General features: G+C 40.0%; 2 protein-coding genes across 6 annotated transcripts in view; both read right to left on the bottom strand.

The window, feature by feature from the left end:
• Positions 1–418: 418 nt before the first annotated feature.
• On the bottom strand, positions 419–6,325 carry slc66a1 (solute carrier family 66 member 1). Of its 2 annotated transcripts, none has more exons than XM_004575398.5 (8): positions 6,201–6,325; positions 4,986–5,200; positions 4,724–4,853; positions 3,827–3,914; positions 3,471–3,625; positions 3,289–3,381; positions 2,456–2,641; positions 419–1,713 (listed from the first exon to the last, which is right to left on the bottom strand). In XM_004575398.5, exons 2-8 carry the CDS (start codon positions 5,174–5,176, stop codon positions 1,627–1,629), a joined length of 930 nt encoding a protein of 309 aa, XP_004575455.1. In that variant the 5' UTR covers positions 5,177–5,200; positions 6,201–6,325; the 3' UTR covers positions 419–1,626. The 2 variants fall into 2 exon arrangements, with proteins under 2 accessions (XP_004575455.1, XP_004575453.1); XM_004575396.4 differs by lacking the exon at positions 6,201–6,325 and adding an exon at positions 5,549–5,703.
• A 637-nt stretch (positions 6,326–6,962) lies between these two features.
• Positions 6,963–12,374, bottom strand: part of trim33 (tripartite motif containing 33) — a 34,391-nt gene continuing 28,979 nt past the window's right edge. For 2 of the 4 annotated variants that reach the window (XM_004575401.5, XM_004575399.5), the window contains 3 exons: positions 10,610–10,762; positions 8,473–8,523; positions 6,963–7,729 (listed from right to left, as the gene is read on the bottom strand). In XM_004575401.5, coding sequence (XP_004575458.1) covers positions 7,508–7,729; positions 8,473–8,523; positions 10,610–10,762 — 426 coding nt within the window. In that variant the 3' untranslated portion in view covers positions 6,963–7,507. The remainder of the gene's footprint in view (positions 7,730–8,472; positions 8,524–10,609; positions 10,763–12,374) is intronic. The other 2 variants (XM_004575402.5, XM_004575400.5) reach the window with 1 other exon arrangement.

The raw sequence follows: 12,374 nt of genomic DNA on the forward strand, positions 1-12,374 counted from the left end.
TTTTGTTCTGACCTTACTTCCTCTGTGGGTGGGCCCTTAGTGTTTTCAGTGGATTATATATGTTTAATAGTAAGAGAAAATGTGTGGGTACGCGTGGGTGTGCAACTCAGGGGTCAGTGTGAATCTGCTAATGAAGAAAAACAACAAAGCTGTCGAGGCCTCCCAGAAGCAGGTCAAACGCGGTTGCACTGGGGGTTCAGGTCAGCAGAGGCAAAGGCCGAAAGGTCATAATTAAAGCCAAGTGCAGACCTTGCCCTCTACTGGGTGGAAAAAAAAGAAAGAAAAAAGAAAATGTGCGTTGTCAAGAAAGTAAACTGTTAGAGACGGAGAACCCCAGAGTTTTTTTTTTCTCCTTTCTCATCCTAAATGACTCAATAAAAAACAGAGACTTTACTCAAAGTGAAAGCAGCAGAGCAAATATGGTCTGGATGAGTTTAATCTTTTCAGTACTCTATCCCAAAGTTACATTTACCAGACCTGCAGGTACATACTTTTGTGCAAAACACTGAAGATGAAAATGTAAAACATGAAGGTACTGAAAATCTGTGCTAAGCGATGTGACTTCATCACCAGTGCAATAAAAACTGATCCAGACAAACAAATAAGCATGGCACTTGGTGCGACCACCAATTAAAACTGACCAAATACAAGTGACTCTTTTGTTCAGTTAGACATCACTACAGTCATGTGTACCCTCCCCGGAAAACACCGGATTCAAGTTACAGGAGGTATCAATTACAGAGATCAGGGCTTCATGCAGTGGTTAGCTAGCTGACAAATGGTTTGGCAACTTAAAGCACCAGAATAAAAGAGAAACCTCTCAGTGACATCATCACTCCAGGCAGCAAGTTTATAATATCACATGAGCGTTGGCATCATATTGAGAGCTCAGGGGCCATGTTCACCTAACTTCTTAGTAAACAAGTGGCTCCTGCTGACAAAAGACATCTGGGCTTGTTATAATCCTTAGATTTATCACGTTTTAAAAATTTAAAGTGACTGAAGTTCTTTCCACGGTATCGTTATGAAAGCACCGGGGCACACAAAGGCTCACAAAAGGCCATTAGTAAAACAGGCGTCCCTGCTGTTGTTGGGAAGCCAATTACAGGAAGTTGAAAAATGTCCCCCCCGTTATAATAAAACTGATTAAACAGTAAAATTGTCATAATGGTAATCAAAGCAAATACAGGCTGATCACCTTTTCTGAAAGGATGTGTTATACTTTGCTACAGGTCCACCAAGCCTGCTTGATAGGAGATGGGTTTCAGTCCCTTGCTTGCTCACATGCAGCCGAGATGTTTTTACTAGAAATTTCAAGTCTGAGCTTGGAGACTTCAGTCTCAGGATGACGGGGATATTTTCATCCACGTCTGACACCCGAAACCTTTAACCGTCCCTTTAACGCTAAAAGTAAAACTCACTAAAAGTGAAGAACTTCAATTGCTGCTGTACTAATCACATACAAAACTTGATTGTAAACATTAAAGAGGCTGACAGCATAATAAATACATCTATAACACCAAGTCTCCAGTTCAGATCCTGATGGCGTCAGAAAGATGATTGTAAGGATCCGACTGACAGCGAGCATTCGGTCGATCGCCACCGATGAGCTCTGGCTGTTCTGGTTTAGCTCCTGATAAGAGGTGCTGTCTCATCGTGGTTGACTTCCACCCGTGGCCGAGCGTTACGGTACATCAGGAACTGGACAGAGATCTGGATCACAGCGTTAAAGAACATAAAAATGTTTCGGTTTTGTTTGTTTTTAAATGCAAAAGCAGACAGTACCAGAGGATTTCACTCAGAAGAGTACAGACTCCAGCTGCTTCCTTAATTACTCATTTCAGTGAATATTTGACCGCAAAGTAATGAAAGACAAACACCATAATTCATAGTACAAAAAATACAGTCTACTATTCAGCAAACACTGACTCCAAACTGGGCTGAAGCGATCAACCAGCGTTCACAGAAACACGTCCACTATACCTTCCCATGTCCCAGTGCCGATTATGGGCTAGCTTTAAATAAGCTGCATAAGACAGTGACAGCAGAGATGTACCCCAAGATAAATATTTACACGCACTACCCACAATTAGGGAACCACACTGATCTGATGTTTGCTAAATGTCAGTCATCATCAGGCTGCTCCCTTCTGCACTGTCACTGTTAACTAAAAACAAAACAGCTTGTGGCTTCATTTCAACGCAGTGCAAAGAAAGAAGTAGCCTACAGGCTTCACTGAGGCAGCTTTAACTGACTTGTTTCTTTCCTAACCATGAACCCGTTTCCCTGCAACTATTAATATGCCATATTGTGTTCAATACACAATCAACTAATCCCCACTAAAGAGCTCTGCTGCCCTTCCGGTCAGAATTTCATAAATATGTGCCACATACATGCAGCAGAGGCATGAGGCCCAGCCTCCCCGTACATGTTTTCGCTTCTCTTAAAAGGATACAATAAGGTCTAAACTGAGGGTGCCGAGGCTGCCGATGAGCCAGGGCACGTGGTGGATCATGTAGCTGCTCTCACCCTGGCCCAGGTCAGGGTTCTTCAAAAGGACGCTTAGACCATATGTAGTGTTTCCCAGGATGACCAGCGCGAACAGGAAGTAAGAAACTCCCTGTGTCGACTTCCTCTTGAACTGCAGGGGAAAACGAGACAGCAGAAAAAGGAAGTGAGGAAAATGTTGTGTTAATTTATTCACTTTTATTTACAAAGGAATGGATGACATTTCAACAGCCAATAAGTACACGGTTAGATGGATAAAGTCGAAACACTTATAGATTTTCTTTTTAGTTTTTGAGCTATCTACCAAAACATGCAAGTTACAGTCTCAGTTTAAGTGGGTGAGCAAGACTATGTGGGTTTACCAACTAAAATGCAACTGAATCGGGCTGACATCAGGTAAGAGACGAAGCAGTAGTAGTATAGCGCTTTTTAGTTTCGTTTTTAGCAAGGGAAACGGGCCGTTTCACTTGCTTTTTCTCTTGTTCAGGTACAGCAAATTTCTTCTTTCACTTTAGTAAACATTTGCGAGCATGCTTTAGCTTACATATTGAACTTAACTGGATAATATTCTTTATTTAAAAGATAATTTAAAACTTGGAGCAGTACGTGGTCATGGAAATACTACTCTTGCTTGCCACTAGGACTTAAATAACCTTGAGACAAATTAAAGTAATTTTTCCCTCTTTATAACATTGGATTACTGACTACTGCCTACACTTTGCAGGATGTCGGGCAGAATCCTTTACACATTTATACCAGACCGTACTTTGTCATACTCACATTAGTGTATATCTGTGGACCTCTGGAACAGAGGTAGAGGACTGATGACACTGACCCAATGCAGAAACCAATAATCTCTTTAGTGGTAAAAGGCTGAAGAAACAGAGGGGGAGATGCTACTTTACACACACATACAAAAAAAAGTTTTCTTCAAATCAGTTTAGCAAATAAACAGGACTCACTGTGATAGAGCTAGTGCTAGAGGTTGAGAGCAAGGAGCGACTTCTGAACCCAGAAGAAATGATTTCCTTGTGGGGGCCTACATCTGGGAGTTGGGTGAGGCTTGTGGCAAAGCATAAGAAGCAGGATACGCCAACCACGAGCAAACGTGTCCTGCCTGGTGAAAGGACAACATATAAGTTACTCAATCAATTGACCAGACGACACCTCATCAGATAAATACAGGGTACACAGATTAACCTCTCGTCACGTCGATAGCACACAGGTCTAAAGAGGCTACAACATTCTAGGAGAGGTATTGGTTCTTCTATTGAAAACTGCTGGCAAAACACCCCCCCCCCCCCAAAAAAAAGCTCACCTTGAGAAGCTTTGTTCTTCAGCTTGTAGTACGTGTACATACTCAGCATGATCAAGTCAGCTGCAACGTAATAAATAGCTGTGTATTGCTGAATGAAAAGAAGAGAGACAAACAAAACGACACAGATCAATGGAAAAAAACGACTTTCTTAACACAGATTTAGCTGTTGTCATGGAATTTGCTTTAAAAAAAACAAAACAACAACAACCAAAAAGCAGTCTACAAATGCTGTATGGATCAGTATTTCTATGCAGCCCATTGCGAAACTAAAACAACATGACACAAATTTTACTGATCAAGAAATAGTTAGCTGACATAAACTTGAAAAGATAAGATAACCTTTATTAGTCCCACACGTGGGAAATTTGTTTTGTCACAGCAGGAAGTGGACAGTGCAAACGTTATGAAGCAAAAATTAGAATACTATAAGAATAAAATACTGTACACAGCTGTACAGAATAGAATAAAATACTATATACAGTAGAATAAACAGAATAAAATATACAATAGGATAAAAATAGAATACAAATGCTTAATACAACTGAGTAAAAGTACAACTTTGTCAGATAAAGAGTATCGCACTTAGTGTTATTGCACATGTGTGGATGTGTGTGTTTGATCAGTTTGAGTCTTTGTTGTGGAGTCTGACAGCAGTGGGGAGGAAAGAACTGCGAAATCTCTCCATCAATGACACAAAAATGACACATTTTCGACATTACACTGCAAACCACACAAAGTTGTTTTTTTTTTTTTTTTTTGGGGGGGGGGGGATTAAATAAAAGAAAAAACCAGTGACACATAATTTCTGATGTTTTACAAACACCACTGAGCATCCACCACTGCTTTTGATATTTTCTACATTAAACTCCACTTAAGGATCACATCCCTACAACTTACCTGAAGCGGAAGCTGATCTGCCAAAAATGACCCAATCAGATTACAAGAGTCACCTCCCAACCACAACAGCAAAAACCAAATGGAGAGCGCTTGATCCATATTCCCACTTTTCCACGAGTTGTAATACTGCCTGTAATCAGAGGCAGTATTACAATCAGCATTACTGATCTGACTATTCAGAGAGAGATGAGATGGAAATATACAGGTCACTTAGTTCAGTTAAGGTTTGCTCAGAGTCACAGACACCAACATAAAAACTTACGGAAATGAAGACACCAGGAAGCAGAGGATGGACAGGAGGCCCAGGTAGACGCTGGCCATATCTCTGGCATCTTGGGCACATTCCCCAAGGCCCTCCCAAACCCATTTGGACCCATTAGGACACAGAGAAGTGAAGTTTTCTGAAGTAGTCCATCCAAGGGTGGCGCGTGTGAGGACTCCGTCTGTGGACATTGTTCTTCAAGCTGACCGACGCCTCTGTAACAACAACACCTTCAGCTTATGAAACCAGATCTTCACTACACAGTCACTATGATAGCACAAGCGCGGAGGACACTACCGACAACATCACATAAGGACCTCAAACTACATGCCGTTCGAAACAAAAATGAAAACAGCCGCTTCACTTCCACATTCAGCTAGCATCGCCCTAAAACTATTTTCAGACGTAATACAAAAACAGATAACAAGAAACGGTCTGTTAGCTTAAGCTGCTAAGCGGCAGCTACCTGATAACCGTTTACTGGATCACGTGCGCGGCTTTTACGTGGATAACATCACCAAACGACCCCACTCATAGTAAACAAAGTGCTAAATTTATCTTGCCTGGGAGGTGTCGGCGGAGTCCTCAGAAGAACAAGTCAGAAATGGCAGGTAAAAACGAAGCAAGCGAGAAACAAACAGGTTCAGTGTGAGCTGATTGGTGGAGCGTCAGAGCCGTGAGTCACGAGTCACGTGATTACATACTCGTCATATGACCTGCGGTGCGTTAACGCATTGATTTTAAACCAATATAATTTATCTGTATTTTGGTTATTTATAATGTCGACAAATTATTATATAATAAATAATTTTCTGATTCACACAATTTAGTTGTGAAAAGTGTATTTAGACGAAGGGACATGCTTACAGTACGTTTTCCCGTTATTGTCACATACCTGCAGAAGTGAGGCTCACACATTTCACATACTCCCATCACATATTGCCAAGTCCTGTTAAAGTGGTTCATTTGCTTACATTAGTTATTCTAGCCTTTGTAGTAGACCACGTCACCAATATTTACTGTATTTGAGTAAGCAGCATACACACGATAATTACATCAATACAAGTTAATCCTGCTGTATGTTAGAAAATAAAATAAAAGGAACTTTAAACTTCGACAGGACAACTAAGGCAATTTTATTAGAGGTGGCAAAATAACCTAATATTATAATAAAAATATTTCTGATCATTTGCATATTCCGCAACTAAATCCTACCTGAAAAGCACGATGAACTCCAACGTCAGATGTTGAACGGGAAAGCAGAGAGAGGACTCATTTCCTATTTTTTTTTTTTTAAACACTCCACGATAGCGTCAGCTGACTGTCAGATTGGCGACTCAGCATCTAAAGTCTCTGTTGTCAGCTCGCGTGGCTTTTATTAACAGGCTTCCTAAGTTTCCGATGTCACGTGGTCCTCGGAGACCAGTTTAAGCCATGAGGAGACGCTCAAGTTTTATGTGTCAGAGTCATTACAACACGAAGAAACGCTGAGGTCGGTGTCGGACTTCCTCTAAAGGAACACTGCATCAACTCAAAAGAATCTAAGAGGAAATTATTCCTTTTTACTGACTGAAGTCTGTTTAATGCCTTTCAGATACTTTAATGTAGACCTGGAATGATGAAGGTTTTAGGTTAATAGAATAGTTACTCACTCCTTTAGTTAATGAGCCTGCAGCTTTAGTAAGCCTGATGATGTGCCAGAGTAAATTATTGACTGCTGATGTTACAAATGTATCAGATATTGTCTGTATAGTCGCTATTGTTGCCGGTAAACGTCAGGCTTTCCTTGTGACAGGTGTGTAACTGGACTGGAGGCTTTCTATAAAGAAATGTAGCTGTGACTGCTGTGAGCGGCACCATTCTGGACAAAGGAATATCCTGAAATCCAACCCGTAACAGGTCTAAACTAGAATTATCCGTCATCATAATGACAATACAGCAAACTCTGATAACCTCAAATCTATTCCACACAACACATTCTCTTTGTTATATTTCAAGAACAGGTTTTATTGATGACGCACCCAAACATTAATACGGCAGGAACACCTTCAGTGAGCTAGATTCTCTTATTTACACAACGTTTCCACAAAGTCATACAAATACTTGGTAGGCTTCTTGTCAAAGTATATATTTAATACATTAAACAGAACAGGGGGTTTCTTTGTTTTTATAAAGCAATTGTCACAACAAATCTACATATGAAAACGGATGATAGAAAAGAAACAACCTTTTCCTAACTACTGCAAAACAAGTTCTACTTCAAAATCTTTCCAAGCGAATCTGAATGTCCATGAAATAATAAGGGAATGCAGCTCTTCCATCTTTCAGTCCGTAAAGAGTTCTCAGAAAAGCAGATGTCTAGTGTAGTTGAGAGTAATTCTTTCAAAAGCCAAGGATGAAATAAACCAAGCTTCTTTTACAGAATCTCTCATCTGTTTTTTGTGTTTCCTTTCTCCAAAGAGAAGTGTGGGATATGAGGAAGGCAGTTTTTCACTTCTCTCATTTCCTTCGTGATGAGGGTCTCACTTGATGTGGACCACTTTCTCATCCGTTTTCAACCGTTTGCGTCGGGGCTGTATGAAGTCATCCTCGGAGTCGTCTGTATTGTCGTCCTCCTTTTCTTTTTCTTGCGGAGATTCGGGTTCAGCTGTTTCAGGAAAGCTTTGGCCTGGGAAGATCTCCTGCAACTTCTCCTCAAAGTACAGGCTCACTGCCTTGCCGGATATCGCCATCTCTGATCCCACCTGTCAGAGGAGGAAGAGGAGGAGGTGGGAAAAGGAGTGACATGAAGGAAGATTGTGTGAGAATGCCATTGGGCAGAAAGAATGAATAGGTTGAAGCGGGAAGGGGAAGAGGAGAATGAGGAGACAAATTAGATCTGGTTAAGACTCCTGATGGCGGGGTAACCCCGGCTCAACCTTGATGTACAGAGCAAGGATTTCCTGCCTCCCTGTCCCACTGTGGCTCCCTGAAGCATTTCCACAATAAATGGAAGTTGCAAAGTTTTAGTGATCTAATCAGCCAGTAGGGTCAAATATAGTATCTGACTATTTAAAGGTTGTTGAAATCCTCAGACGCTCACTATATGCACAAGGCACACACGTGCATGTCAAATAGAAACAAAAAAGCCGAAATGTAACAGCCTCCACCCTTTCCAAACAAACAAACAAACAAACAAACAAACAAACAAACAAACAATAAAAAAAGTAGTAGATAGGCACTGGATGCTCTATGGCTTACACGATAAAACTAAACAGACTTAAAGCCATCAACAGTCAAACAGAAACACTTTTAAACAGATTTATTTTGATTCTCCAAACACCCTCTCATCTGACATACTTTTCTAAACAGTGCGCAGTCAAAATGACACTTTAATCTTCATACATCATCTAAGGAAATTCTCTTCTCTTTAATAAAGGGGTACAACTTTTCTTGGAGCCTCAGTGGGAGGGGGCAGGAGATCTGCACTCCATTTGAAACGGCTTACCTGTGTATTAATCTGTTTCTCCTCATCATAAACCTGGATTATTCGAGACATCTAAAAAGGGGCAATAACATTACAACAAAGACAGTGAAGCAGCAGGGGGAAAGAAAAGAGTTCACAGCATAGGCAGGTAACATAATAACAGATCAGAAATCTGTTCGGGCCTTCTGTGCTCGAATACAAAAGTGCGTATCCCCATTACTGCAGAAATTAACAGCAGGTAAAGATCGCACAGGATACAGGAAGCCACACGCAGCTAGTGATAACTTTAGTGAATACAAGTTTAGCTCTCTGGCATCTTTTTTCCTGTATCAACAACAGTCACATTTCTTGTTTTAAAGCCCCAATTTCAATGTAAGTTTACATTAAAATGTAAATCGTACAGAATGCAATGAAAGTTATTTGTAAATCTCATAAACACAAACAGTGAAACACAGAAAACATCAAATGTTCAAACTGAGGCATTTTACTGTTCCACAAAACAATATTAGCTCAATTTGAATTTGATGGTAGCAACACATCTTTTTTTTTTTTAAAAAAGAAAAAAAGAAAGTTAGGACAGGACCATGTTTACCACTGTCTAGCATCCCCTCGTGTTTCAACAATAATCTGCAAACATATGAGAACTGAGGAGAGCTGCTGCTGGATGTTGGGGAGAGGAATGGGAGAGGAATAAGCAGTCCCATTCTTATCTCATGGAGGACTGTAGCCTGCTCAACAGTTCTCGAATTTCATTGTCATTTTCATTTCCACTTTGTCTCACTCCATTTTAAATGAGCGTTGGCCCTGAGGAGACAGTTTCTGGATCACGTTCATATGATTTTTTTTTCCATATGTGTCAATTTCAATGTCATCACCATTTTTAGTACCACTTTCTCTTCCAGACCTTTATTGGCCCCATCCAAGCTGTTTTGAGACCTGTTGCTGACACCAAATTGAAAATGAGAAAATAAGTCCCAGTTTAAACATTTTATGTTTTCTATGTTCCATTGTGAATGAAACATGGGTTTATGAGATTTACAAATAAATGCATTTTGTTTTGGTTTTTTGTTACACAGCATCCCATACATTTTTTAAACTGGTGTTCTTTCTCTAACAGAAGCGCATCTCTGATGTCTCAACCACTGGTATGTAATAAATGTATCTTTGGAAGCGACCACAGCATTTAACATGGGCACATATGCCATCAAGCAGCAGTGAATTCCTAGCTGGTCACACCTTTACCATTTTCCTCTTTCCTGACTCTCCCCGTTTCCCAGCTATACTCACTTCTATCCAAATGAAGACAAAAAAAAAATGCCAAAAACGATAAACTATAAATGAATGACCTAACTTTATATTTTGCGACTATCATAATCACTGGAATGACTCACTGATATTTGGCAACTCTCACTGAAAACCAGAAAGTATTACATTCCAGCTAATCACATGATGTTTTGACCAACATCCTTCACAGATGAGAACCATACTTGCTGTTAATTTCAGTCACATTATATTACACTGCATCTATATAGTGAAGCCATGCTACAAGGCTCAGTGTTCACAGTCAATATTAGCCAGAACTGTAGTCCAGACTTCCTGATAAACCACCAGCATTTCAGTGCCACGAAACAACAAAAATAAATACATCCATGTGTAAAAATGCATTATTTCTCCTAAGGAGAATGTAGATGAACATTATGTGAACTGTATTAAAAATAAACAGGTAATCACAGCCATCCATTAAAAAACAAAAATGTGGGGTTTCATTATAACGCAGACGGTGTTAACAGTCACACGGTGTTCTTGCAGCCAGTGTAAAAAGAGCACAGTGACACTCACTCCATCCTTCAACAGCCAGTGTAAAAAGAGCACAGTGACACTCACTCCATCCTTCAACAGCCAGTGTTAGTGTACGAAACTGAACACACTCTACCTAAACACCCAATTTCCCCTCGAAATACCAGGCAGTGTTCATAATCAGGTTAGACAAATATGACGGTTTGCCTTTTATTGTTTGACCATGAAAATGGTCAAATAATTCAATTTTTTGAATCGGCAGGCAATTCAAATATCAAACCATATCAGTCTAACCCACGTCTGCATGCACACACAAGCAGATGCCATTCCCTGAAGCAGTCTCAAGACTCATGCTGCTCACCTCGTTGTATTTCGCACAGTTTTTGAAGACCAGGCGCATATTGGACACAAACTCCTGGACAGACTGGTAGTACTGGGAATTCCGCAGCTGCAGCTTCTTCTTCACCTTCTTTAGGTCCATGGGCTGCTTGATTATCTTGTAATAGTTGGGTACCTAAAAAAGCAGGTCAGATAACATCTCAAATTATTTCACATGACTCCAAATATTTTTCTTTTGGTGAGACGTAAACAACGTTTTTAGATTGTAAAGCTTTTAGAATTTAGAGATTTCCCCAAACCCCAACAGCAGATCAGACGTTTAGAAACAAAGATGCATTTAAACACTGTCATAACCCACAACTGTGGTAGCAGTAAATTGCAGCCATGCTATAGTGCAGTCCAATATAAATGGGCATACAGCAAAATGAAACCCATTATTAGCACAGCATGTTTGAGTAACTTATACCGAATACATGCCAAAGAACATGTGAAATAACACGGTACAAATACATTACTTTACACAAACTTGTGTGGATTTTGATATCTGTCGCAGGAGATCCTACCCTTTGGACCTAGTGTCGTAACTTCTAAATTTCTAAAATTCTAAGGACAAGAAAGAGCAATGAGAGGACAACCTCAGTTTTTAGATGGCCTCTGGCCATGAAAATCAAAATACCACTTCACTTTTAAAATGTTAAACTTTTTCTTTCAGCATTTCTGCCTGTATTTGCAGCTTGACAGTAAGGACAGGTAAGAAATGTGAGGCGAAAGCAAAGAGGAAGACCTGCAAAAGGCAGGTGGCTGGGACATATAAATGCTGTGGTCACATTGGCATGTGCTGCAAACCACCAGAACACAGGAAGATCCCTCCCGAAGAATCAGTTAAAAATATAAAAGGTGGTTCTATATGTGGTAATAAGAGCCTGACAAGAACAGAAATTTTTCAATACATCAGAAAAAAATTGTAAGAAAAAAAATTTTAAGCAAAAAAGTGGGGTAAGTGTATCCACTGAGACCACAAGCTACCGTCAGTTCTACAGTAATCGTATGGGCTCAAAATGTGGTCATAAATATTTTGTACTTGTAAAAAAGATTTGTATGTGTAAAAAAAAAAAAAAATTGTGCGTGCGTAAAAAAAGATTTGTATTTGTAAAAAAAATTTGTGCGTGCGTAAAAAAGATTTGTGTGCGTAAAAAAGATTTGTATGTGTAAAAAAGATTTGTGTGTGGACTTAGCCCAAAAAAACCCCCTGCAAGTTACAACTACGAATTTTGACCCTATTTTTCTTCCTTTAAGCTGATTGGTCAATGTCATGTCAATCACAAATTAAACAATCCAATCAGAGAACAGATGGGTTTGGCTGTCGGAGGGGCACTTTTTTGAACTGCAGGTCCTTGAAGGGTAATCTCTATATAAATATCCGATAGCAGTTAGGTCCCCTTACTTTCAGCAGCTGTTGAAAGGAAAAAGTTGTGGTATATCAGTGGTTAGAAATACATTATTACTTTAGGATTAGTTTAACACAACGCCAGGGCTGACCCGGGACCATTGCTGTGAGTCACAGCGCGCAGCATAAAAGTCCTTTCACATCGGACGCAGGATGTGCTGCTAATGCTAACTGCTAACTAAAAGCAAAGGATCCAGAATTTGCTGCTGAGCTCTGTGAGTTTTTGCAGCAGCTCTACCTGTGCTAGATGCACCTGCTCCTTGTCGTTTTTATCTCTGACTTTATGTGAACTACAATAGTTTGTGGTGTTTTTTTGCTAGTTCTTTAAATGTTCAATAAA

This window comes from Maylandia zebra, linkage group LG20 (assembly GCF_041146795.1).
Source record: "Maylandia zebra isolate NMK-2024a linkage group LG20, Mzebra_GT3a, whole genome shotgun sequence".
NCBI classification, from domain to species: domain Eukaryota; kingdom Metazoa; phylum Chordata; class Actinopteri; order Cichliformes; family Cichlidae; genus Maylandia; species Maylandia zebra.

What these genes read in the sequence shown, in the direction of transcription:
- slc66a1 (XM_004575398.5), bottom strand. Translation starts at nt 5,176, where the DNA reads ATGTCCACAGACGGAGTCCTCACACGCGCCACCCTTGGATGGACTACT. An exon ending in CAGATCAGCTTCCGCTTCAG is followed by an intron (nt 3,915 to 4,723) that starts GTAAGTTGTAGG and finishes CTTTTCATTCAG; the next exon opens with CAATACACAGCTATTTATTA. An exon ending in CTAGCACTAGCTCTATCACA is followed by an intron (nt 3,382 to 3,470) that starts GTGAGTCCTGTT and finishes CTGTTTCTTCAG; the next exon opens with CCTTTTACCACTAAAGAGAT.